This window comes from Ammodytes marinus (assembly GCF_949987685.1).
Source record: "Ammodytes marinus genome assembly, chromosome: 6".
In the NCBI taxonomy this organism is placed as follows: domain Eukaryota; kingdom Metazoa; phylum Chordata; class Actinopteri; order Uranoscopiformes; family Ammodytidae; genus Ammodytes; species Ammodytes marinus.
In genome coordinates, this window is record NC_137235.1 from 24268502 (window position 1) to 24294144 (window position 25643).

The 25643-nt window shown below is 43.5% G+C and overlaps 1 protein-coding gene across 1 annotated transcript in view; it reads left to right on the top strand.

Moving 5' to 3' along the window:
• rgs12b (regulator of G protein signaling 12b) overlaps positions 1-25643 on the top strand; it is a gene marked incomplete at its 5' end in the record, with an annotated part of 44619 nt that extends 18976 nt beyond the window's left edge. The window contains 14 exons of the mRNA XM_080029583.1: positions 8943-8964; positions 16215-16384; positions 16924-17016; positions 17208-17351; positions 18838-19020; positions 19396-19546; positions 19788-19867; positions 20397-20612; positions 21053-21126; positions 21268-21394; positions 21521-21617; positions 21757-21827; positions 22859-23030; positions 23508-25643. Coding sequence (XP_079885709.1) covers positions 8943-8964; positions 16215-16384; positions 16924-17016; positions 17208-17351; positions 18838-19020; positions 19396-19546; positions 19788-19867; positions 20397-20612; positions 21053-21126; positions 21268-21394; positions 21521-21617; positions 21757-21827; positions 22859-23030; positions 23508-24142 — 2235 coding nt within the window. The 3' untranslated portion in view covers positions 24143-25643. The remainder of the gene's footprint in view (positions 1-8942; positions 8965-16214; positions 16385-16923; positions 17017-17207; positions 17352-18837; positions 19021-19395; positions 19547-19787; positions 19868-20396; positions 20613-21052; positions 21127-21267; positions 21395-21520; positions 21618-21756; positions 21828-22858; positions 23031-23507) is intronic.

The window sequence follows — 25643 nt, forward strand, 5'->3', positions numbered from 1 at the left end:
GTGTGTGTGTGTGTGTGTGTGTGTGTGTGTGTGTGTGTGTGTGTGTGTGTGTGTGTGTGTGTGTGTGTGTGTGTGTGTGTGTGTGTGTGTGTGTGTGTGTGTGTGTGTGTGTGTGTGTGTGTGTGTGTGTGTGTGTGTGTGTGTGTGTGTGTGTGTGCGCGCGTGTGTGTGTGTGCGCGTGAGCAAGTGAGAGCGTAATATTGGCTGCTCCGTCCTGTGAAGTGCCTTTTTTTTCTACAGTTGAAGTTCTTTAACACACCTGCATACATTTATTTGACGTTTTATAAAGCGGACCTTAGGCACTAAACACTTTCTGGCTCTTTCTGTTTCCTCTCCCTGTGCAGGAAGCAGAGAAGGTAACGGCAAATGTACTCAACCAGTAGAATACATCCGACACAGATGAATTGGATTAGACCTATAAACTAAACCTCCTGACATTGATTTGAACAGGGAGGGGTAGGAGGAGGATTGGAGAGGTAAGGGCCGTGCCTTTGCGTCATTGGCCGGCTGACCTTTTGTTCCCGCCCCTTTCTCCTTGATGGGGGCGTGTCACTATGGAAACGGAGCCGTGTACAGTATAGTGTGTGAGTTTGTGTGTGTGCGTCTGCCAGAGAATGGAACTTCCTAGTCAGTCTGTCAGTCAGCTAAGTGTGTGGAGGAGTGTGTGAGAAAGCGAGGGAGAGGAGAATAGAGTAGTAAGAGAGAAATAGTGAGTGTACACAGTGTATTGACTCGATGCGACTTTAGCACATAGTTTAGGCTGATCATTCACAGCTGTAAGGGTTAGTGTGCGTGTGTGTTTGTATGGGGAGTGTGTGACAGGCGTGCTGAGGCATGGCTCCATCAAAGTCAGCTGTCTGCACGAATTTCCTGCCCTAGTTTGCTCCCAGAGGCACCTCCGTCACATGTGTGTGTGTGTGTGAGATTGTTTTCATGTGTGTTTGCGCGGGGTCCGATATGTAGATTGAGCAGTCGGTGGGTTTTCCTCCTGTGTGAGGGGAGAGCAGGATGAGCCTGAGGAAGAGGCTCTCCTTCAAGCGGGTCTGGAACTTCAACGCAGTGAGTAGTATGCCCACACACACAAACACAAAAACACACACACAAACACAAACACAAAGATACACACACACAACCGCAAACACACACACACACACACACACACACACACACACACACACACACACACACCAATTCCACGCAAACTTGAAACCCGACTAATGCTGGATACAAAATGTTCAAACGTTCTCAGATTTATAAGCCAAAGCGTTTATAAAAAAATAAAAAATAAAGCAAAGTCTGGCTGTGATGCTGCCAAGGTGGAAAAACTTAATGGCCTCTTCAAAAGAGTCAGCAGCACTTTCTTTTCTGCTTGGCACACGTTCGTTTTTGTAAGCCCCTGCTTTGGTTTTACATTCTGTACAGTTCATGACAAAAACCAGACAAGGATGGAACGGGGATGGAGAAAGGGAAACGACGGTGAATTCCAGCGTTGTTATGCTCACTAGTGAGTTAGGCAGGGTCACAGATGCATGGGAGGCAAGACTGTTACCTACAGCAGAGTATAGGGAGAGGGAGGAATCCATTAACTTCAGTTCATAAGAGAGGGAGGGAACCATGTGTAGAGAGACAAAGTGAGACCAATGAAGACAAGGATAGGAGCTCTTGGGGAAAGAAACAATACAGAAGTTGAAGCCCCTGTAAAACCCAATCCTCAAAAACTCATGTAACTGTAAAAGATAACATGTCATTTGGGGAGTTAGTTGCATGATTAAAGATATTGGTATTTAACTTTAATAAACTTTATAGAAATTTGGTATAGATGCGGCAGGGCTATGCTCTGGTTCTTATGACAAAATAAGCATATAAATCTAATCACGGCATTTCTCTGCACGGACGTACTATAAAAACATTGACGGTTGCCATGGGGACAATTCGATACGGCCACGCCCACACAGTCCTGTCAAACGGTCTCTAGACAGGAAAAATGGCCTCTTTTTTTAAACTAGTGTGTGTAAAGGTAAAGGGAGACAGAAGGAGAGGAAGACTAACCAAAGTTTGAGACGCCTCCAGGCTGTTTCCCTTCCTCTTGAAGCCAGATGTGTTTTTGGGGCCAGAGATAGAGAGAAGGAGAGAAGAAGAAAAAACACAGAGGTAGACAGACAGGGCCAGAGATTGAGACAAATGGAGGCCAAACACAATGGTCTGCCTTGGCTGTGTGAGTCATATGGTTTGTACATTACACCTCCCGGGCTTGTGTGTGTGTGTGTGTGTGTGTTTGTGTGTGTGTCTGTGTCTGTGTCTGTGTCTGCGCGTTGAAGAAAGTAAGAGTTAATCTGCTGTAAGACAGCAACAGAAAGGTGAGCTGACATAAACGCTCTCATTTCATCGCCCTAATTTAGCGTGTCGACCTGCCGCTGTGTGAGTGTGCTCCGGCCGAGGTATTTGATCAGATTGTTATCGTGTTTACATCTTGTTCCCTCTTCTGTCTGTGTGCGTTGCAGGGCAAGAGGCCAAGTAAAACAAACATTTATCACATGGCTCAGCCCTCTCCTGAGTCACATCTCCTGCGCCGCTCTATTGTGGGGAAGCAAACATTATCTGGCATTCCTTCCTATTCACAGATAGCAGATATCGATTCCTGAATGCATGGCAGGGATGTAGGCCTTTATCCCAGAATTCCAGAGAGAGTGCGAGTGTGTGTGTGTGTGTGTGTGTGTGTGTGTGTGTGTGTGTGTGTGTGTGTGTGTGTGTGTGTGTGTGTGTGTGTGTGTGTGTGTGTGTGTGTGTGTGTGTGTGTGTGTGTGTGTGTGTGTGTGTGTGTGTGTGTGGATTTCACATTGGGGGGGAAAAGAAAAAAAAAGTTCTGAAATATTTGTGGGAACGTTGAGACGGTGTGCACACATAGGCTCCATTGACAGTAAGTCTGCTTGTGTATCTGTTTATTCGTCGATCTTGTCAGTTATGCTTTTTGAAAAATATTGCTGAGAACATTATTTTTTTCCGGGGAACTAGTTTGATGTGTGCAAGTCTGTCTTCTACATCTCAGGGTTGCATCTAAAGGATAATGGCCCAGAATCTGTGTCCCATAGCCTCATTTGACTCACTATGGGATCATTCAAACTCAATCGGCCTCATCCCATCTCATCCGAGTTAAGCTAAGCTAAAGCTAAGTGGTTTTTCACTGCTGCCAATCCTGGCAGGGTGACTCTGGTCTTGTCAATGGCAGCCACTATTCACCTCATATTCAAAAGTAAACACACAGGCACGCACACGGCCAGACTCCTGGCGCAACAGCTTCCTCCTCAGCTGGAAGCGTGTGTGTTGGTGTGTGTTTGCGTGCACACGTGCAGCGGGCAAAATCTGTGTTGTGCATTCTAAGTCACCTTTTTAAGGACATTATGCGTGTGTGTGTCAGTTGTTCAGTTATAGGTGTGGCCCCCTCTAGTAATGCCAGTGTTCACAGGCACAGGAGTGGACTTATAGAAGACCTGTTCAATCTTCTTCTCCCATATTTCAATCTCACTTTTTCTCTCCCACACACACACACACACACATACACACACACAACAGTTGAAGCTCATTTCTGACCAAAGGTGGCAGTTGCAGCTCCAGGGATGAAGCCAGGAATAAGGTTCCTGTACAAACAGTCTTGTCTTTGTGTGTGTGTGTGTGTGTGTGTGTGTGTGTGTGTGTGTGTGTGTGTGTGTGTGTGTGTGTGTGTGTGTGTGTGTGTGTGTGTGTGTGTGTGTGTGTGTGTGTGTGTGTGTGTGTGTGTGTGTGTGCGTGTGCGTGCGTTACACCCACAGAAAGTCATGTTTAATTCACCCTGTTAAGTGTTACTGGCTGCTCCGTGTCTCATCCTTCCAAACAGAGTGTCTTTTTCCAGGAATTGCCGTCCACCTAGACGCAGATTCACAAGACAGGGACCATTTTGGAAACTTGAGATTGTTTAAGGAGACTTTTATGGCTCTTAAAGTATTAATATTATCATAATAGTGACAGTGTATAGCTGTAAATTTCAGCCTGCGTTTTGCAAAAGCTTGACCTCGACGTCCATGCCCCATAACAGATGATGTAAGCCACCCCTCTCCCACTAGTCACAGCTAATAAAAGCACTTGGAACCTGTACACAGAGTAACTCTACCACACACACACACACACACACACACACACACACACACACACCAACATGAACAAGCCAGGCCTGTGGCTATAAGGTGGCATGTTATGTTCAGGGAGCTGAAAGCAGGAGGATCTAGGTGTACAAACATGTTGTGACCCGCAGGCAGAAATGTTTTTTGTCATGTTTTTAAACCGCACATATTCCAGTTTATCGTTACTGATCAACAAGGTCATGCACCCAGTTCCCAGGGCAGAGATTCTGGGGAGCCACATGTGCCAGCCTATTTGATCAGACCTGTGTGTGTCTGTGTGTGTGTGTATGTGTTACCACCAGTGAGTGTTGGGCAGACATGTGACCCAGCGATCTTATCTTTTGTTGAAGTGTATGTGAGAGAGTGGTGGGTGTGTGTGTGTGTGTGTGTGTTCATTGTTAAACTATCCACAACACTTCCACTGTTCAGAACACAGGACTTCTCCGAACAGCAAAATATTCTTAGAAACATCTTCACGGGCTTAATTTTATTTTGGGAATACCAGTATCTAGTTCAAGATGTGTCAGCCGCACCCACAGGCGGAGTGGAGATATAGAACAATGAAGGCTATTGGACTAGTTACGAATAAGGCGTCAGTTAAAGTTTGACATTAAGATATGAAAGTGCTGAAATGATTAGTGGATTAGCAACCTCTAAGTCATTTGCCAAGATAACATGCCTAACATTTCATGGTTCTAGATTCTCAAATGTATTTATTGTTTGTGTAGTTTAAAAGGGAACCTCATGGGGGGTTGGACTATTTGTTGGACAGGACAAACCATTTGATGGTGTCTTTACAAAATTGTAATTATAATAGTATTCACCCGTTTATTAACACAATTTATTTAAGATTAACAAAGAACTGATCACTGAAAAGAAGTGTCACTTGCTGTTGTCCGATGCCATATTTTTTTATTATTTCAGTTTTACTCTATATCTCTACTTTATATCTCTCTTGGTATAAATCTTGGTCACAAATCATAGGGGATCCTAATCCAATATGTCGGTTTCTGTTATGAGTCTATTTAAAAAAAAAAAAAAACGGTATATACTCTCAGGTCTTTTTTTTTCTTCACATTTCTAATTTCAATACCAGTTTTTGCCTTCATAATTAGTTGTGTTCAATTTTGTAATAAAGGTCAGGTCAGCTATTCTGATAAATGCTTATTTCAAAATGACTCTGTGTCAAAATCAGTGAATATCTCCTAGTGAACCGCCACCTGTACTTACTGTGTGTATGCGCTGAAAGAAAACCTCAGTGTTAATACACAGCGTAGGCTCTGTAAAACAGGCATGTTGGTAGCTACGGTGGGGCCCCTCTGTTTACATACGAGTTTACAGAGCATAGGCTGTGTATTAACGCCACACAGTGCGGACAGGTAGCGGATTGTGAGGTGATATTCCCTGATTTTGTATGAAAGTATGAAATCACAGTAAAGAAAAAAATAATAATAATGTGGTGCTTGTTTGACTTTGTTGTTAATGTCTGTGTGCTGACCTGAATTGGCAGGCTACTGCAGGAACAGCTGTGCCTGGAGACAGAATAGAGGAAAAATTGTGTTGACGTGTTAATTGATGTAGAAGGAACCGTTAATTAAAGCCATGTTTGAATTCACAAAAAATCACAACCACATGCACATTCTGAGGTTTTGCTTCGAACTTGGGGTGGTGACATTGATTGTGGTAAATCCCTGAGGTGATTCAGATCTCCATAGGTTTAAATGCAATGGAGGCTAAAAGTAGAGCACATGGCCGTCTATGAAGTGGAAGGACTTCTTTGTTACATACTGGGGGGGGGGGGGGGTATATTTGATATGAGTCTATTATAAAGATTTAACATTTTCCTTCTGCAGGCTTTCTTGGCGGATAGGGGCTTGGGCTGGGGGGAGAGCAGCTTTAGGAAGGGAAAGTCTGGAAAACCCCAGCCGTTCCCTGTGGTCTGTCAGGAATGACCAGGATCTGCCAGGAGAGGAGAGGAGAGGGGGGGGGGTTGAAGGAGTGAAGAAGAGAATGACTTGATAGAAGAGTGAGAGAGAGAGAGTGGCAATCAGGGGCAGAGGAAGAAAGAGAGGGATAACTGGATAGGAGGAAAAGAACAAACAAAAGAAGGGGGTTTGAAAAATAGGTTAGAGGGTGAGTGTGGGAAAGAAAAAGGAGAGGAGAGGGGACTTGGGGCCTCCACCAGGGGCCAAACCATGGAATAAGTCTGGAAGTGATCACAGCAGGGCTGAATGGGGGTTAACACACACACACACACACACACACACACACACACACGTTCACAATTCACAAATGCCGAAGAATGCACCCTACTTACAAAAGACATCTCCAACAGATGTGGACCACATGCACACATAGACTGAACCCATATAAAATACACACACTCAGCGTGTCTTAACGCACACATGAATCACGCGCTCACATTAGAGGCAGGACACACGCTGTTGAAATGTGTGGGACACTTAATAAGCGTGCAGATCGGGTAACTGGTTTCCACTGGTGAGGTTTCTGCCTCTGTCATTTTCTCTTGTCCTCTGCGGCGCTTCCACCACAATCAACAGCTATAAAGTCACATCAAATCTCCTTTCACACGCCGGTGCCAACCCTGTACTCTTCCAGGGACAGTCTGAAATAGCTAATCCCAGTGATTACGCTTGCTGGGGCCATCTGGTCAGGACAGCATGGCACGAGTGAGGAAATGGCCAAGCTGCACACAATTCCAACCAGCACATACTGTATACTGTATGCTGTGCTGGTTCTGATTTGATTAGTTCAAGGAATGTACATGGAATGTGAGTCAGGATTGTGCAGGTTTGTGCAGGCTGCATTATTTTGTGAAGTTTTGAATATGAATAGCTTCTACAAGTGACTGACTGCAGAGTGACATAGCAGGTTACGGTCGGAAAACCCGGGGCTGCGTTTACATGCTCCGTGCTAACCAGGTGACTGTACAATTTGCATATTTTTGAACCTTGGACGGGCTACGTATATTTGATGTGTTATAAGAAGCTGCTTTTTAATGTTTATTTATTTTTTATATATTTTTACAGCCTACTGTTTAAGCTGCGGAAAAATGAACTATCAATTTTATTTTTTTTTAGCCAGATGTCAGTTTTAGTAATTATTTTGTTTTGAACACAAAGACCTTCCCCTACAAGTAAGGATCTTTTTTGGACAGTAACTGGGTTACTTAATTTCAAGTGAATTCTCTGAGTAACTGCAATTGTATACTGGTTCCGCTTGTATAGTGAGGAGATTAGCTGTGATCCCTTTGTATTATTTTGTTTTCAGCCCTTGGGCAAAGACAGGGTGTGGACACAATATCATGTGCAACACCAGTGTGCAAAATGCTGCTCAAACGGTGTTTAGTTTAAATATAATATCATGTTTGAGAGCATGGAACAGCAATTTCTTTTCCCTAATAAGCTCAAACGCTTATTAAATGGCTGGTCGGGGGACTTCTGTGCTTGCAATTTGCCACTGACAATCATGGTCACTGTGTTAAGTGTCGTTCAACATACCAAAGTAAAGGGGAGAGAGCACTTTAGTCCTCAGAAATGATGTGGAAACATTTCTAAGTGATGAATGTAAAATAACCTCACATAAACAAAATCTAGTCATCTCAGACGCTCCTGTGTGTCTGGGTAGGACGACTAATGATGAGGTCATTAAAAGTTCATTTCAAAACACAAACGTCCCATAGAAATGACCTTAAGAAGCGTCATATCTACCCACATATCCACTCCATTGTGCCCTACCATCATATGAGTACAGAGCAAGATTAGTGGTCAGATTAACAGCATTAAAAGACTCAACAGTGTGGCTCAGACCTTTTTTTTCCGGAAATTTTGACTTCTGTTTTTGACAAACAGTTCTGTATTCAATTGCCTCTCACCCCTCCTTTCTCGTCCCTGTCTCTGTCTCTGTCTCTGTCTCTCTCTCCCATGCCTCTCTTTTGTCTACGCCTCTAGAGTTTCAACTATGTCCCAAATTTACATTACTGATGTCTGGGTTGAATGATCTCATCCCAGCTCAGCATGTCTGTGATGAAAATCACTGCACAGAATTGTGTGTGTGTGTGTGTGTGTGTGTGTGTGTGTGTGTGTGTGTGTGTGCGTTTCTGTGCACTGTTTTGTGTCTATGTTAGGGGTTATAGAAGTTTGGTTTGAATAAGCCTTTGTATAGTTATCTGTGTTTGAGTGAGCGAGAAATATGGTGGCTGAAAGTTAATTTAGATTAGATTAGATATGATCCAATTTGTGTAACTGTGTGTTAATTTATACCCTATCTGTAATTGGTGAACTTCACGCTGCGCCGTGAAATCGGGGGCAGGCAGACTCAAAGTTCCCCTATTCACACATAGCACATGCACACACACACACACACGCACATGCACATTGCACATTGCACACACACACACTCACACACACACACACACACACACACACACACACACACACACACACACACACACACACAATAAGCCCCACCTTCTCTGAGAAGGGTTTTCCTGCCGAGCAAGCACAGCCAGTTCACAGATAAGTCCGCCCACACGCAAGACAATGAGTGTGGGCGCTGAACCTGACTGTGTTATGATGTGAAAGTCTGTGTGAGTTAATGGGCCAGGTCCTGTGAGAAACACAGTGTGTGTGTGTGTGTGTCTCCATGTGGCCCAAAGTGCGTGCCCGGGCAGGTGCCTCCTGGAGCTGATGTTTTGTGACCTTGTGAATGTGTCATCCGTGTGATGAGGGATTATCCTAATCCATGTCTCTCTGTGCTTCTTTACAGTCCGCTGCAGTCTCCGATGGAGGTGAGTAAATATGTCTTCACACAATCTTCTCCATACACTCTTTACACCTTTTTCTCATCACACTATTGAACTGGCTTCACTCATTCTCCAGTTATGATATGCTTTAAGTACAATTTAATGGGCTTGAAATATTGCTTATTGTATGTGGCCAGATATTCTGTTCAACAGTGAAGGTTATGGCCATGCTCGCAGTGGGAACCGTCAGTCAGGTTTGACCTGCTCAATGTCTGCCCCACCTCTATACTTTGTTAAAGCCGTCAGGCTGTAACCTAAAAATAGTCCTAATTTTGTAAACAAATCATGGATAGGACGCACAACACAAGATAACAAAGATGGTGCTGTTCAGACTGAACAAAAAAAGGCTAAATGTGTTTTTGGCCTTTGTATATCATTTATACTAGTGTTTGTGAAACAGCTTTAGGAATTGAATATAATAGTTCAATGTCTGAGAGTTCATTAGGCTATATGTAGAAAAATCATTTCTAATACTGTTGGTTTTGTTATGTTATTAACATCTGGAACCCTCTCAGGCATTTATTTTTATTTTTTTTACATTGATCGATTCTTTGTCCCCTTCCATGTTTTATTGCATTCTCCTGGCCCTCATTTGAAGGAAGCTATCGGTGTCATGAGCATAATTAACTCAAAGCAATTAGCACGTGCTAACAATAACGAAAGGCCTCTGATTCAGGAAACTTGTCGTGGTGCTTTAACGCCTCACAAACGCACATGAAAGACACACTTTATAGCAGACGGGGGATAAAAGGAGGAAGAGGAGGTGAGAAAGAAGACAAAAGGGGTTGTAGAATGATCCATGGCAGACCAGTCTTCAGTCAGCACAGATGTAGAAGAGGCTGTGAGGGCCGGAGTGGGACTCATTTTCAGCCCTGGAGTTTCATGCGTCAGACCGGCCCACTTTAGTTCACGGCCGACATTATTAATGTAATGTAATAACAACCTTAATATGTACGTCTGCAAAAGTGCACTGTTCTCTGCACCCTTGTTATTCTGTGTTTGACTGTGTGTGGACTCAAATGCTCCTGTGTAGCCTAGCCTATAGGTGCCTGCCATGGTGCTACTATGTGCAGTAGGAGTGTGCGGAGACGTCATTATCTGTATCTGTTCAACAAACACAATTATCTGTATATGTATCTGTATTAGGATATGAAACCGGAAGTGGGCTGGGCTTATGTCTGAATATTTTTTCACCAACAATTATTGTCCCTTCAGAGCCTCAAATTGATTTAATATTGGCATATTATTAATAATGAGATATGTTTTCCTCATACTGTAGGCTACTTCTCGTCTGTTTCTCTCTCTCGTTATAAGTTATATGAACTGTCTGAGCCCCTACACGTTTGACTGGGGGACATCTAACATTCAGAGTCTGAAACAGTAGGCCTATTACATCACAGTAAATCATAAACTTGCCCACTTTATTTAATTTTTTCATCTTTTTCCCTTTTTATTTTTAACTAAACTAAGTTGTATGATCCATCGATCTAGATAAGATTTATTTTGCCCGTTTATTTCCCTCTTCTCTCTCACTCTCTCTCTCTCTCCCTCTGTCTCTCTATAGACCTATCTCTGTCTCTCTATCACGCTATCTCTCTCCCTCTCTTTTTTAATTTCTAACTTGGCTCAATGAATAATTACTTTAGACTAGGAAACAGCGTTTTATAATCTAGTGATCTAAGTGATCAACGCACAGTTAGGCTAACAGATTGTATGAACTAAACAGGCAAAGTGTTTGCAGATCTAATATTTAAAGACTGATTTTATTAAATGAATTACACGGCCAGTTGCCTGCTATTAGAGAGACGTGGTTCACGTTAAGAGATTTGAAATACATTAAAGTCAGGAGGGACTGAAGGTGACTCGGGGTCAGAAACTTCCAGCGGAATGGAGAGAGACCGCGGCTCACGGGGCCATGCATTAGCCTAATGCAGGCGGTCTGTCTCTTCTCCGCCACGGCAGCGGAGATGAACAGCTGATCGGTGCCACTCAAGTTAAAGGTGCTGTAAGCGGAACGGTTCTTTTAGCTAACTTCCTGTCAGTTACTGCAGTTAGCAGTTCCATCGCTCGTCCCTACGTCACCACATTAATGCACTGCGGTCTTCAAGCAGCGAGTTATCTAGCATCATCTCAGATCCATACGTGTGATAAATCATGATACAAACCATCAAAACAGACATTGGGAAGGATTTTTACCTGCTCCGCCATTGTAGGCGCATACACATTCAACCATCTGTTGCTCTGGCGTGCACCGGCAGTGAGACCATGAGTGAGACCATGAGTGAGACGGGTGTCGGTTTGTAGCGTTCTCTCTTGTGATTGGATAAAAATGTCTGGATCCTCCAAAAAGTTTATTTGCCGATTACATGCAGAGCAGCTGACTAAGAGATTGGCTTTATGAAATGCGCACATTATGTAAGTGATCACTGTATGAATCGAGCGATTTAACACTTATATTAACATAAATAAACCGCTTACTTAACCTTTAAGGCAGAACGCGCTGCGTCAATTTAGTGCATGATAGACAAAATAATTAAATTTGTTTCCCGAATAATAACCAGACTATTCGCGAAGTAAAAATATTCGGATCGATCTCGTTGTCCGTGCTCATCCGAATAAATGTTCGGATTCGGGCTCATCCCAGTGCAGCCGACGCTACAGTCGCCATTGTCCCGAGCATAGATTGAAAATAAATGACTGGGGGCTGTCACTAACTTTTATGAAGCCTTTGGTATGAGCGCAGAATTACAAGTTATCTTCATTCACCGCAACACATGAAGTTCCCATTTATGCTTCAAAATAAAAGTCATCTCACGTTACGCCAGTTAGATGCTTTTAATGTGAAACTGAAGCTGTAGGAAATGGTCAGTTTCCATTAGCAGTAACTTAACTGCGGACTAATAATATGATTTTTAATGCACCAATAGGTATAATGATATTTTAACCCAGTCAGTGCCATGACTGGGCCGGCCCTCACATCCCAAAAACCAGAGCGGCCCACCGGGAATGCTCCCGGTTCTCCCGATTAGCCACTCCGGGCCTGGCTGTGACCACTTTCTATTCACACCTGTGTTGGAGAGAGACTGTGTCCATCTCAGGCTATATTTATGTGCATGTAAATCAAATCAAATCAAATCAAATCAAATCAAATCAAATCAAATCAAATCAGTTTTTATTTGCCTCAGTGGACTTAACATTCCATACAGTATGACGCCCTTAGAGTGACCCTTAGCTAGATGTACATGTGATGAAGGGAACATGATGGCATAGGGACCAGTGAAAATGTTTGGTGGTTCCTAACAGTGGTTTAGATTGGAAAGTAGGATTATAGATCAGCAGAATATAGAAAGTGAATTGTTATTGCGGGTAAACACAGCAGAGCAACTGGCCTTAATGTGTCTTTATTGACTGTTTGTGAGCTGAGCAACATCTGTTCATTGGTATTCTTTGGGAAAACAACAAAGCTGTGTTTTTCTGTAAATCATTTCTGCGGCTTTGTTATTGCCTCTCTTACTGGAACACCATTCTTAAATAAAACGGCGAGTAAACGTTAGAAGGAAAAGAATGGTGGTGCGACGGTTTATTCATGGATCACACGTCACTGAGTGAATGAGTGGAGAAACTCATTACCTCAGAGGAGGTTAAATGATGAATGTAATCTCTAGCTGAAGGATTCCTGCAAATTAGCCTGACAATGGGGTGAGACAGTTGCTTTTAGTTATACGTTATACATTTACAGTATTTGACAGCTGTTGTTGTTACTAATGACTTTGTAGATTAACATTATTAATGCAAAAATGAAGTCAGCTAAAGTTGTATGAATTATTGTTGATTAAACACTCCAGTGGTATGTAAAGTATTAGGATTTGCAATTAAAGATACTTACACATTCTCGAATGGGCCATCAATAAAAAAAAAAATCATACTTCAACCCACGTAGTATTTAGAAGTCAGGACTTTTACTTTAATTAATTGATCATTTTCGCGCTAAAGAATTGCTACTTTTACTTAACTAAAATATTTGTAAACTTATCTCCCTAGAGCCTGTAGTCTGTAGTCTGTAGCCTTTGAATGTGTCACTCTCAAACGACTCAGGTTTTTGCAATTTAAAATGATAAAAGTTTTGCATTCTCACAAATTCAAATTTGTCAAGACAAGAATAGGTTGACAGATACTCTTTGTCTTTGTTGGTCTTTGTGTGTGTGTGTGTGTGTGTGTGTGTGTGTGTGTGTGTGTGTGTGTGTGTGTGTGTGTGTGTGTGTGTGTGTGTGCGTGTGTGTGTGCGTGCGTGTGTGTGTGTGTGTGTGTGTGTGTGTGTGTGTGTGTGTGTATCAGGTCTGAAGGCCTCATTAGTCTCAGTAGTGCCTTCCTTCAACAAGATCCTCATCAATACTACAACTTCTGTGTGTGTGTGTGTGTGTGTGTGTGTCTGCGTGTGTGTGTCTGCGTGTGTGCAGGACATGTATGAGCTTGTGCTCTAGCGTTTTTAGTTCCCTGTGTGTTCCTGGCTCTGAATTATTTATTATCTCAAGGCCTGTGTGTGCTTGTATCACTTACCTACCTGCTTATAGGGTGGTGTGTGTGTGTGCGCGCGCGGATGTACATAGTTGCGTGTGAGTGTTGTGACCCGACTCTCTCAGGTTGTCAGGCAGGTTGCTAGCCATCATCAGCCTCTCTCTCTCGTCTCTCTCCTTCATGTTTCCTACTTCTTTTCTACCCGTTTTCCCTTTGCGTTCGCTTCGTCCTGTGATGTTGTCAGCTGTGTGTGTGTGCTGATTGTATGTTCAACCCGGTGTGTGTGAGTGTGTGAGGGGCCCTGTCAGGGTGAGTATGGATGGAGGGGCTTGGTTGCCCCTTAAGAGTCGCTACCTGAACTGTTGGAGCCACACAGGCTCCTACCAACTCTACCCAGGTGAGGAGACAGCTGCAGCTAAATCCCATCTATTGGAAACATAGGATTTAGTCACAGAAGAGCAATATATCAAACATACTGACAGCAGGGGCTTTGATGTTGAATTTCAGTAGACCTTTATTTGAATGACTGAAAATGTTTTTAATGATTGTCAAGTGTAAAGGTAATTCCCTTGATCACTAGAAGCAGATGGTTTGTTGAGCAAATAGTTTTGTCACTATACCAAGTGCCGGGTGGGAGTAAGATGAGCTGTGCTGTACCAAAGTCTGAAGTGTGTAAGGATTAATTGGCGTACCTGCTCTGCTCTTTTCTTATTTCCATCCTCAGTACAAGATGGCAGTGCATTGAATATTGCCTTTTTAAAAAGGATTCTGAGTTGGCATTGAGGCAGCGATGTAGTCCTTGGACCAAATTCTAACATATTCTAAAATGGGAGAGTAGCTACTTATTTTCCTCCGTATTATATCTTACTGGTGTGCCATAATGGAGGTCTACTTTGCTCAATCTCTGTTTTTTATTTTGAATTTTGGCAAGGATTTGACTTGTGTGGCTTGGATGAGTTGTTGGAACCAGGGGAGATCATTCAGGAATAGATACGTTCTTATTCTGGAAAAGAAAATGGGGGAATTATAGAAGCAGAAACCCACTCGGTAAGAACAACTCAACTCTTTTATGAAATGGTGTCAGAGGACGCTTTCTTGTCCTTTCTTGTAGCCAGATGTTAATGTTGATATGCACCTAGTGTTGGCCTGTTTTTATGACAGACCGCTGATCCATCCAGGATGTGTGTGTTTGTTTGTGTGCGTGTGTGTGTGCGTTCGTGTGCGTGTGTTGTGACAGATTCCAGGCGTGATGTTCGTCTTTTATTCGCACAGCAGTAGATTAGAAAATAATGACTGAAGCAGATTTCTTAGGAGCTGATTGCGATGCAGATGAAAAATGCAAGGAGAGTGAACGGATGAGACAAATCCTCAGTGTGGAAATGGTCCTTGATCACATGAAACGGCTGAAATTGCCAGTTTGTCCAAGCTTTAAATCACACAGGGCTCCGGCTTGCGGGGCCAGTCTTTTGCAGTTTATTTTCAGGATCCACGTCGTCTCGGGGCACCTGACCGACGATGCCTTCCCTCTGGCTGTTCTTGTATTTAGTTTTATCTCATCTTGGCAGAGCCCATTCTCAGTTAATATAAGGCCCGAAGCTCTCTCATTCATTCCTATTCAGGTTAGCCTTTTCCTCCGCAGCTTCTCTGCTGAGGAAATTAATCGATTCTCAAAGGCAACGGGACTCGATTAAGCAGTCCATGCATACAAAACACCTTCATTGGAATGTTAAAATTGTGCTTTAGCATAACACACCCTTTATAACTGAGAGAATACACAGAACAAAAGAGTGAAGTGTTTGAGGTGTTGAGCAAGTAGTTTAACAACCGTTAATAATACACAACGATAATGCAGGCAATGGAGCATGTTTTGTTAACACACTCTTAACAGATCTCAAGTGAATTTCTGTTGCATTAATTAGTGATAGAGAGGTGGGTTATCTTTTTCATTGAATCATATTGTGATGTTGCGATCACTTCACATTTTTGTTTCACACAACTTTCATGTCTACCACCTAGTTTCTGTTTGACACTTTGATATAATGCAGGTGTGAAGCAGGCAGCCAATAATGTAATAAAGTCCGATGACGTAATACCTTTTCACTTTTCAATGTAATGTAGCCGTTCATGTTGTAACTTGCTGTGGTGGAAATGTTATATTTAGCTTTGCTTATGCTTGGTATTTTGGGATAACACTGTACACTATATTATTTCAGCTTACCACTTGGACTGTGGAAAGAGTTGGAAACCCACAAAATGATCAAGTGAATTTATTTTCAATAAAATCAAATCTGGAATATCAGTATTGTAGGGATTGTACGGGGTGAAAGATTAAGCAACAGAAAAGCTCAGCAGGGTTAGAGTGCAATCAGCATGGGACAAACCGTGCCAAGGTGTACACCATGCGGTTTATAGTGCTGCCTTCAGGTAAAGCCCCTGTAGGCACAGATTCAAACCAAGCAAAACTAAATAAACAATGGAAAAAAGTTGTTACTTATGGATTATAACCACGTCACCTAGCCCACCCAATGATCAGCTGTTTTGGGTACAGAGAGTAAAAGAAAAAGTACGAAAATAAAAAAATCAAGCTTTTTTAAAATAAAAACATTTCACTCCCGAATAAAATCAAATTCGGAGGTACCTGGAGAGTCTATGTCTACATAACTCATACCACTGCAGTTATTTGATGAGTGTTTTTTGTGTGTGTTTGTCTTTGCTTACAGAACTGAACAGTGTGGAGCTGCAGGGCTGCAGCAGTGACAACAGTCTGAACAGCAATGCCAGCCTGCCCAGCGTTCAGAGCCACCGGCGCCACACCGAGCGCAGAGTGGCTAGCTGGGCTGTCTGCTTCGAGAGGCTGCTGCAGGACCCAGTGGGAGTCCGCTACTTCTCGGTACTCACAACAGCACATGACTGGGTGTATAGGCCCTGCCACATTCACATGACAGATAGCCTGTGTTTTTCTTCCAACTATCAAAAAAGGAATTGCAGTAAAACTTTAAAGTGAAAAGGACACATATTATGCTCATTTTCAGGTCCAACATTGTAATATGTGTTCTTTAATAGAAAGTTTCATGGGTTTCTGAAAGGTGGAGGTGGAAAAATAAGAGAGAGGGTTGTCTTTCTCATAGTTATGGGGTCGCATAGGTGTAAGGGGATCCATATTATTAGTTGTATGAAGTGCATTTGCCTTAATACATGACCTTTTAAAGTAAAAAATAGTCTGTTTTATTGTGTTACTTCTATAGAGTTTGTATGAATCAAAACAAAACTGTCAAAAGTGCATAGTATGATCCATACACTATTTTATCTACATGTTATTGTATTACAGTTCTTTTGTATACGACCTCTGTCTTGTCACTGTGTGTCTATATGAGCTTGCCTGATTTGTACTAGTCAAATCCTTATCCACATTTCATTCTTGTGTTGCAGGAGTTCCTAAAGAAAGAATTCAGTGAGGAGAATATCCTGTTCTGGCAGGCATGTGAGTTCTTCAGCCACATCGCTGAGAATGACAAGAAGCAGGTAACACAGACATTGTTGAATCCATGGAAACCAATAATACAGGGGGGGGGGGGAAGTGTAGGTGTTAATAAGCTCTCTTCTTTTTCTCCTCTTGTCTTCCTCTCTGCATTATCACCTTGTCTTTTATCTACACCTCCACCCTCCATCCCCCTCTCTTCTGCTCCCATGCACTGTGCCTTGACCTTCCCCAGCTCTCTCAGCGCGCCAGGGAGATCTACAACAGCTTCCTGTCCAGTAAAGCCACAACGCCGGTCAACATAGACAGTCAAGCTCAGCTCGCTGACGACATACTCAACGCCCCCCGGCCTGACATGTTCAAGGAGCAGCAACTGCAGGTAGTAATCTTTCATCATTTGTCTATCTCATATTGTGTTTATGTTTTATAGTATCGAATTATTCTACTTACCTGCCCAGGGACTACAGGTTGAAAATAGCAATTTGCTAAAACCTGGCTGGTACAATACATCTCGCCTTGCCTTAAACAAGGTTAATGTTTCTTTTGTACATTGTCCCTGTTTAAATACAGTTAGATTACATAACATCACAGTAGCTAAACTTAGATGACACTGACCTTCCTCAGGAGGTGGAAGTGAAGATAAGGCTTTCCCAGGAGGACCATTATATTATTACTCATTAAACTTGATTAAAACAGACCCCTATTGAAGACGCACTAGTATTACAGCACCGGGTGCTGACATAACACAAGTTCAACTATTAATCTTTGCCCACTGTGTGGCATGGTGGATGTGAATAGCTTCTCAGACGTGCATGTCGTGGAGGGGGCATAGTTGCTGAAAAGCTCTATTGATTTCAACAGCTCAGCACAGATGCTCACACTCTGATAAGAGTCACAAGGCTAGAAGGACATGCTCAACATCATCTTTTATATTTTTACCCTTGCACACAATGTTCCCCCCAAAAATACACACAACCTCCCTTCAAAGCCATAGAGGAGGCTTTTTAAGAATAGCCCCTGGTCTCGTCAAGATCTCGCAGCACCACTTTTTTGCTCAGTACTCATGCATGTAGACTCAGACATACACATACAGCACATACACTTTATAATATATACACCTTCACTCACTCACACCACACTCTTCTTTCTTTTGGACTATCCCCCTTAATAATTATATTGGAATATTAGCCTGGCAAAACTAGCCTGATCTTGCGAGCTTCACATTTGTTTCTTGTCTTCAGTCTTGACTTTCTCCAATTTCCGTGGGGAGGAGCCTGGTCAAAGAAACGACCTGGACAATAAGGGCCCGCTATCATTCGTCCGTTAGTGGAAGGCAGCCCCTGATTGGTTCATGTAGTAGTCGTCAATCAGTTCATTTTTGACCGGGATCCTCCCCAAAGGGATTGGAGAAAGGCTGGGCTCGCCAGGCTAATACAGTATTCCACTAGCAGCCCCTTGTTTGGTGCCAAACCATTCACAGACAGAATGGTAATAAAAATCAAAGGTGTTTGTCAGATTTTGATACTTCTTGTGTAAAGGTGGGGCACAAAATACAGTATAAAGACATTATTAAAGGAAAAGTGAAAAAGAAGGAGTTCAGGCTGGTCTTGCCAGGCTACTGGACTTTTACTGCTTCTTGTCATCCATTTTTCCAGTCTTTCTTCTGTATGTTGCCATCATTAATCCTTCCTTCCTCCTTTCAATCTGTCTTTCTTCATTTTCATTCTCCTTGCCCTCCATCCCCCGCTCCCCGCCTCTCTGGTTTTGCCTTTCCCTAACCTCCTTATGTGTGAGCGTGTTCATTCCTTCCTGCACGTTCTATTAACCACGGATTACTCCTTTCCTTCCTTTTTCACCCCTTTCAGATCTTCAACCTGATGAAGTTTGACAGCTACACGCGGTTCCTCAAGTCTCTGCTGTACCAGGAGTGTATGCTGGCGGAGGTGGAGGGCCGGCCCCTGCCTGACCCTTACCACATCCCCAGCAGCCCCACCTCCAAACACAGCACCACCGGATCTGACCGCTCCAACCTTTCCACCCCTAAGAAGGTATAACGCAACACAGATGCTTTCCACTTGACTGTGTCACGTCACAGCATGAGTGTGTGGGGGATAATTTAGGAAATAGATTTTGGAGAATGATATAGTCTTCCTTTTTTTAAATTCGAAGTGAAAACCAAAATGAAAACCAAAATTAATTTCAACTGATTTTGACGGAACAACGTCTGGTCCGTCTTTATGTATTTTTCTACAGGCTTATGTATTTCTATTTACCTCCAGATGTGAGAACATTTTGCCTTTTCTTTGTTTTTAAGGCAGTTAATGGCCTAGCCCCGTCCATCCCCTGCAGGGTTTCTTTGTTTAGATTTATGTGTCCTCTACTTTGCGTCTTCTGCTCTTCACTGGCTTTGTGTGTCTTTATAGGAGGACAAAAAGACCAAGTCGGGCCGATCTTTAAATGAGGACGGTCGGGATGATTCGGGAGACCGGAAGAAAGGCATCTTCTTCTCCTGGTCCCGCAACAGGAGCTTCGGCAAAGGGCCGAAGAAACGGGAGCTGACCGACTTCAACTACAGTCAGTAGTCTGGTGGCATTTCATGACTTCCCTTTCAGTTAAACACTTTATCTCCCTAACCATACAAGTTCCCTTCTGAAGAAATGAACGTACGAATAACAAAAATTGTTGCCGGTTCAATTAAACAAGACACCAAACCCTAATTTTTGCCTTTTTGTTTGAACGATTTTTTGAAAAGAATAGAAACATTCAAAATGGAGGACTATTTGCTATGCTGACACCAATGATATTATTTTAACAGATTTTGCCGGCAGCAATGGTCGCCGGGAATCCCAGGGTTCGCTGTCTTCAGGAGCCAGTCTGGAGCTGGGGAGGAACGAGGTCAGTCTGTGAAGAGACAGCACCACATAATGTGTTTAGACAGTACAGCGACGGACACATAGACATTCATTTCAGCAGGGAGCTGAGCTTTAAACGTCAACATCTGCCTCTAAAAGTAACTCAAAGGAAAGCGAAGAATACTGCCTTAAAGAAGTTGGAACCGTGACGTTTTTGGTATATTTGCATTAAAAATTACTATAGTCAAGATCGTCGCTAGAATTCATTTTTTTTTGTCGGTCAAGTTATCGATTTTAATCACCTAATGTTTCATCTGTGCTCGTTGGCCAATATGTTGGGTAGTAAACAATATTTTTATAAACTCTCCATAAGTTGCGTGTTCTAAAATCTTAACGTCAGTGATCAGACAAATGTAGTGGAGTAAAAAGTCGAATATATCCCACTGAATTGTAGTGGAGTAGTAGAAGTTTAAAGTAGCATGAAAAGAAAGAATTCAAAAGTACAAGTGCCTCAAAACAGTGCTTGAGTAAATACATGAAGTCACACTAGACCTCTGCTGTTCTTCCTTCAGGGTGATGTTTCGCGTGGTGCAGTATCAGGCTCAGCAGAGCGTGGAGGTAGCAGCAGCGCCCCCTTGAGGCAGTGTAACATCACCCTCCCAGACGGCTCCTGTTGCCCTGTGCCTCTGAGGGCCGGTGTGTCCATCAGAGACCTGCTACTGGGCCTGTGTGAGAAGCTCTGCATCAACCTGGCAGCTATAGACCTCTTCCTGGTCGGAGGGGAGAAGGTACAACACAGCTAGTGGACGTCGGGCTGTCCTAAATTGCTTCATTTTGAAACCTAAAAGCACATATGCAATGTATTAACACAACAAATCACTCTAAACCAAATGAAGCAAACCCACTCACAGATCAAACCAGCAATGGGTCGATAACATGCCATTTTAATAAGGTCAAAAAATGTCAAATGTGTTTGATTTTAGTGTCTTGTGGAGACCTGCGTGTGACCACTAAATTATGAATGCAGCTCGCTGTAATAAATTGTGACCAGAAAGAAGCATTTCATATCAGCCAGGGGGCTCTGAGAGCATTTATTTTGCCGTTTTATTGAACATTCGGTCATCACACTTTAGGGCTGGGCAACTAGCTAGGACACATTTTATGATGACTACTTTCTTTTTCTGTTTCTCTCTCTCTCTCTCTCTCTCTCTCTCTCTCTCTCTCTCAGCCACTTGTTTTGGACCAAGACTGTATGACACTGTGTTCTCGTGACCTCAGATTAGAAAAGCGCACTCTCTTCAGGTACAGTGATGTGCAGCAATAAACATAAATTATGTTTATTGAAAGCAATATTATTGCTTTCAAACATTTTAAGTTAATGCTAGGAGTAACAAGAAAAAGGGTTTGACAGAAAATGTTTATTCTTCTTTCCTTCTTTTCCAGACTGGACTTGGTCCCTATTAACCGTTCGGTGGGCTTGAAAGCAAAGCCCACCAAGCCAGTGACTGAGGTGCTCAGGCCTGTGGTGGCCAAATACGGCCTGCACCTAGCTGACTTGGTTGCACGCATTGTAAGTCCCCCCCTCATCACTGGCTGCCTGTAGATAGAAAAGTAAGCCAACAGACAAGAGTATTCGATGGCTTAATACTGATGTGTGTGTGTGTGTGTGTGCTTGCGTGTGTGTGTGTGTGTGCAGAGTGGAGAGCAGGAGCCATTAGATCTAGGTCTTCCCATATCCAACCTGGACGGGCTGCGAGTGGTATTAGATATAGCAGACCACACTCCTGGAAAAGGTAAAGAACATACACCCCAGCACATGCAGATGCTGTCAATGCTAAATTGAACCTGCCGTCTCTCGCAGACACCATGCTGAACAAAGGCGTATTAGTAGTCAACTGTGTCTCTATGTCTGCTCCCCTTTCCCTGATTCAGCAGACAAACAAAAAGTAGCTCCATCTAACAGCCACGTCCCGCCCTCCACGAGCAGGAACCAATCATCAACAGTAAGATCTCCTCCACTTTCTTATTTCCCTTTTTTTCCCTCTGGCTCTGGAATGTTCCATAACCCACCGAATGTCTCCACTTCCTGAATGATGATGTCACGCTACTAAGTGTCTCGCTGTCTTGAATCACCCATGTCTGTTTTGCCATGTGTTACAAAAAATGCGTGCGCAGGTGTGTGTCTTTAATAACGTGCACTGTTGCACTCTTGAGGTTCCTGAAGTTTTCCTTTACTGTGGTCTGCCTGTGGCCGAAATGCATTGTCAACTTTCCCATCTCTGGTTTGCTGGTTCTCTCTCTTCCATAACAAGCCCAGTGGCTGGGGGATACTAGCCCAGCTTGGCAGAGCTTTTCGCTGGGTCACAGAACATTAAAAAGGTCCCTGTGGTGCACCTGGAAAGGATCTACTCGGTGGTGGAAGCAGTGCTTTATATTCCAGCCTGGCTTTTCTTGGGGTTTAACCATGACCGTCTAAAGTGGCAATTTATTGCTTTCTTGATAGATTCTAGAAGTTTTTTTATTATAAAAAAATAATACTACATCTGTTTCCCTCTTCAATGGCAGTAGTGTGGCTTTAAGTAGTACGAAGTTGGTCTCTGTTGTGGTGTGTGTTACTGTTACCCTACATGTTGGTAATGCTTAGTACACACATTGTTGGACATTGTGGTTGGCTTCATGGAACATCGCACTTATCCGTTTATTATGAATTCATTACATACATGTATATTGTATAGAAGTAATTTCAATACATGTCCTTGGAAATGAATAACTAAAAACCAACAATTCCATTATTTTTATTGTATTAATTCCATTTCATTGTCCTTCCTTTTAAAAGTAGCATCATTAGAATTTGTGTACCCTACCCCCCCCCCCATCACATCAAAGTGTTGTCATTTTACAATATGTCACCCTCCTCGCCGCCAGTAGCAGTAGACTAGTCCCCCCACGTGTTGTCATCACTTGTGCCCGTACTTGCACCATCATGCCTCAGTAGGGCTCTAACGGCCCGCTCCGCTCTCCTTGTGGCCCCCAGGGCGAGGACAGGCCGTCAGGGAAAGCAGGTTCAGCCCACCCCCATGGGGCAAACGGCAAGGCTGGGCCCATCCCTGACTCAAGCAGCCAGCCCTTACCCAACCACTCTGTCTCTCTCCATAAGGCTCCGGAGAAAAGAAAGCAGAAAAAGATTAATATAGACGAAGCTGAAGGTAAAGACTGAACAACCTCCCTCTCTCTCTCTCTACCTCTCTATCTCTCTTTCTCTGTAGTTTCTGTAGCTTTGTTGCTGTGATCACACTAACCCTTTTGCCTGTCTGCAGTATTTTGCAGCACCCTATGCTTTCAAAGCTAGCTAGCTACATGTAGCACAGTCACCTCTGCTCACACTGTATGTAGCTTTGACTTGTCTAACTGATACACACCCCCTGTTGCATGTTTCTGAGTTACAATGAAAGTGTTTTTTGAAGACTTTATTTTGCGTGATTATTCATTTGTGTGTGTGTGTGTGTGTGTGTGTGTGTGTGTGTGTGTGTGTTTGTGTGTGTGTGTGTGGCTATCCCTGTTCTTTTGTGTGTGTGTGTGTATGTGTGTGTGTGCGTGTGTGTCTGTATGCCTGTTTCTGTTTGTTGTGTTGTGTGTGTGTGTGTGTGCGTGCGTGTCTGCGTGCGTTTTTTGTGTGCCCACAGAGTTCTTCGACCTCATATCCAAAGCTCAGAGCAACCGAGCCAACGACCAGCGAGGCCTGCTGAACAAGAGCGACCTGCAGCTCCCTGATTTCCTGCGCCTGTCGCCGGCGGCGACCCACCAGGCCAGCAACGACCTCGAGCCCACTTGCTCCACCCCTTACTCCCGCAACCCAGACAACGGCAGCCTCCCTAGCAACGCTCGCCGGGGCAATAAGGCTGACAGCGGGGAAAGGGGAGGAGGAGGAGGAGGCGGTACCCACATGCTCAACGCGAGCCGTCAGCCCCGGAGCTTGGACTCTGCTCTGGGCACTGAAGGGTTGGCTGGAGGGGGGAGGACATCCAGGCAGCCTCCCCCATTTCCAGGCACCGTCTCCCCCATCATCCAGCCGTACCCTGGGAACCAGCGCTCCCTCCTCCAGGACTCTGTCAGGGGAGAGTCGGTCCAGATGCTGGAGGAGGACGCCCTGTCCGACCTGACTCTAGTGGGAGAGGGGGACATTAACAGCCCCAACCTCAGCTACGTCACCCCCTCAGCCCTACAGTGCAACCCCCACCCCCAACCCCCAACCCAACAACAGCAGCAGCAGCAGCAAGCGCGGGACAGTCGGCCTAGCTCAGGTACCTACCCTGTGTGAACGCTTAAAAAACGTTTTTGAACTCTCACCTCTTCCTTCACCTGACTGAGTGAGCGCCACTGGAGACCCTGATAAAGTCAGCTCCAAGCTCTTTACCGGTCACTCTTGGTCCAGGATTGCCCAGAATGCATTCAGATCCTCTCACTATTTAGTAAATCACTTTCTACTGGCCAATTACAATTATGAAACATTTCATTCCAGATTGAAGTATTGTTAAAGACTGTGTGAGCTGGTACTTTCATCACATGTGGTAGGAATGAGTGTGATTAAGTCAAACAATGGATAGAGTGAGTTGATGCACTGAGGTATTACACAGACATGCTGCCAGCATTTATGGTAAGTCAACAATAGCCTTCAAATAAATCAAGTCAGACACATGAAATGAGGAAAAATGGATGCATTAGGCTTGGAATGATCCTGTGCTCGGAATTTCCCTGCATGTTGTGTTTCTGTGTGAACTTTTGATCAGACTTGCTGTGGTTTCTTTTTTTTTGGAGGAGGAGGAGCGCAGGATGAATGGGTTATGAACAGTGCCAAACTCCCCATCCCCCAACCCCCAGTGTACAGTATCTAACAATGCACTTTAGCCAATTACAAACAAGACTTTACACATCTTTAAAATATTATTCTCTCTCCCTGCTTTTTTCTTTTTTTATACTTTAACCTTTTGAAAATGTCTGTGTTATGCTACAGGTGGTGACGCTGCCTCAGGGCAGGTAAACAAGTTGCTAACAATCACTAGCTGTTCCAAATCCCCTGTGCCATGGAGGCTACATTACTGCACTTCTAAAAGTGGACCATGTATTATTTTCAACTAATTACTACTTTTGGAGCAGGCTGCATGCTGACATTAAATACAAACATATGCTACAGTGCCATGAACGTACACATTTCACTGTGCACACTGTTCTCTCACCTCAGGCCCTTTTCGTGTCATTGATAAAATATAGCAAGAGCGCACACATGCAACTTCGCTCTCCGGGCCAAATGATTTAAAACCCTCTGCACTGAGCAGTTATCTCCCTTACGTCGCCATTTTCCTTCTTTGCACTACATGACACAGCAGCATCTGTATTTTTATTTCTTCTTCTTCTCAACAGTGTTTGGTCTTCTCCCTGCAGGGTTTTAGCTGGAAAATATTTGGACTAACAAGTCAAACCGTTTCACTTTTATAAAGGTTTCACTATAACTTTATCCTGTACTATTAATTTATCCAATCTCGTTTTCACTTTTATGATCTTATCAGTCAAAAGTATTAATTTGTATATAGTACATTTTGTGATATCACCGCATTGCCGTAGTCGTTGTGGAATTTTGCAATGCGACCATGCTGTTTTCTTCAGTTGTGTGTCTCAATAGAGATCAGTTCTCCTCTGTTCTGTTCTGTTGACTGTGCTGTCTGTAAATAGAGCAAATAAATGTCTCAAAGGTTGAACTCTCTCTCTCTGCAGAGCCTCATGTGAGCGGCCTCCTTTTTCTTTTCTTAGACTCTCAATAATAG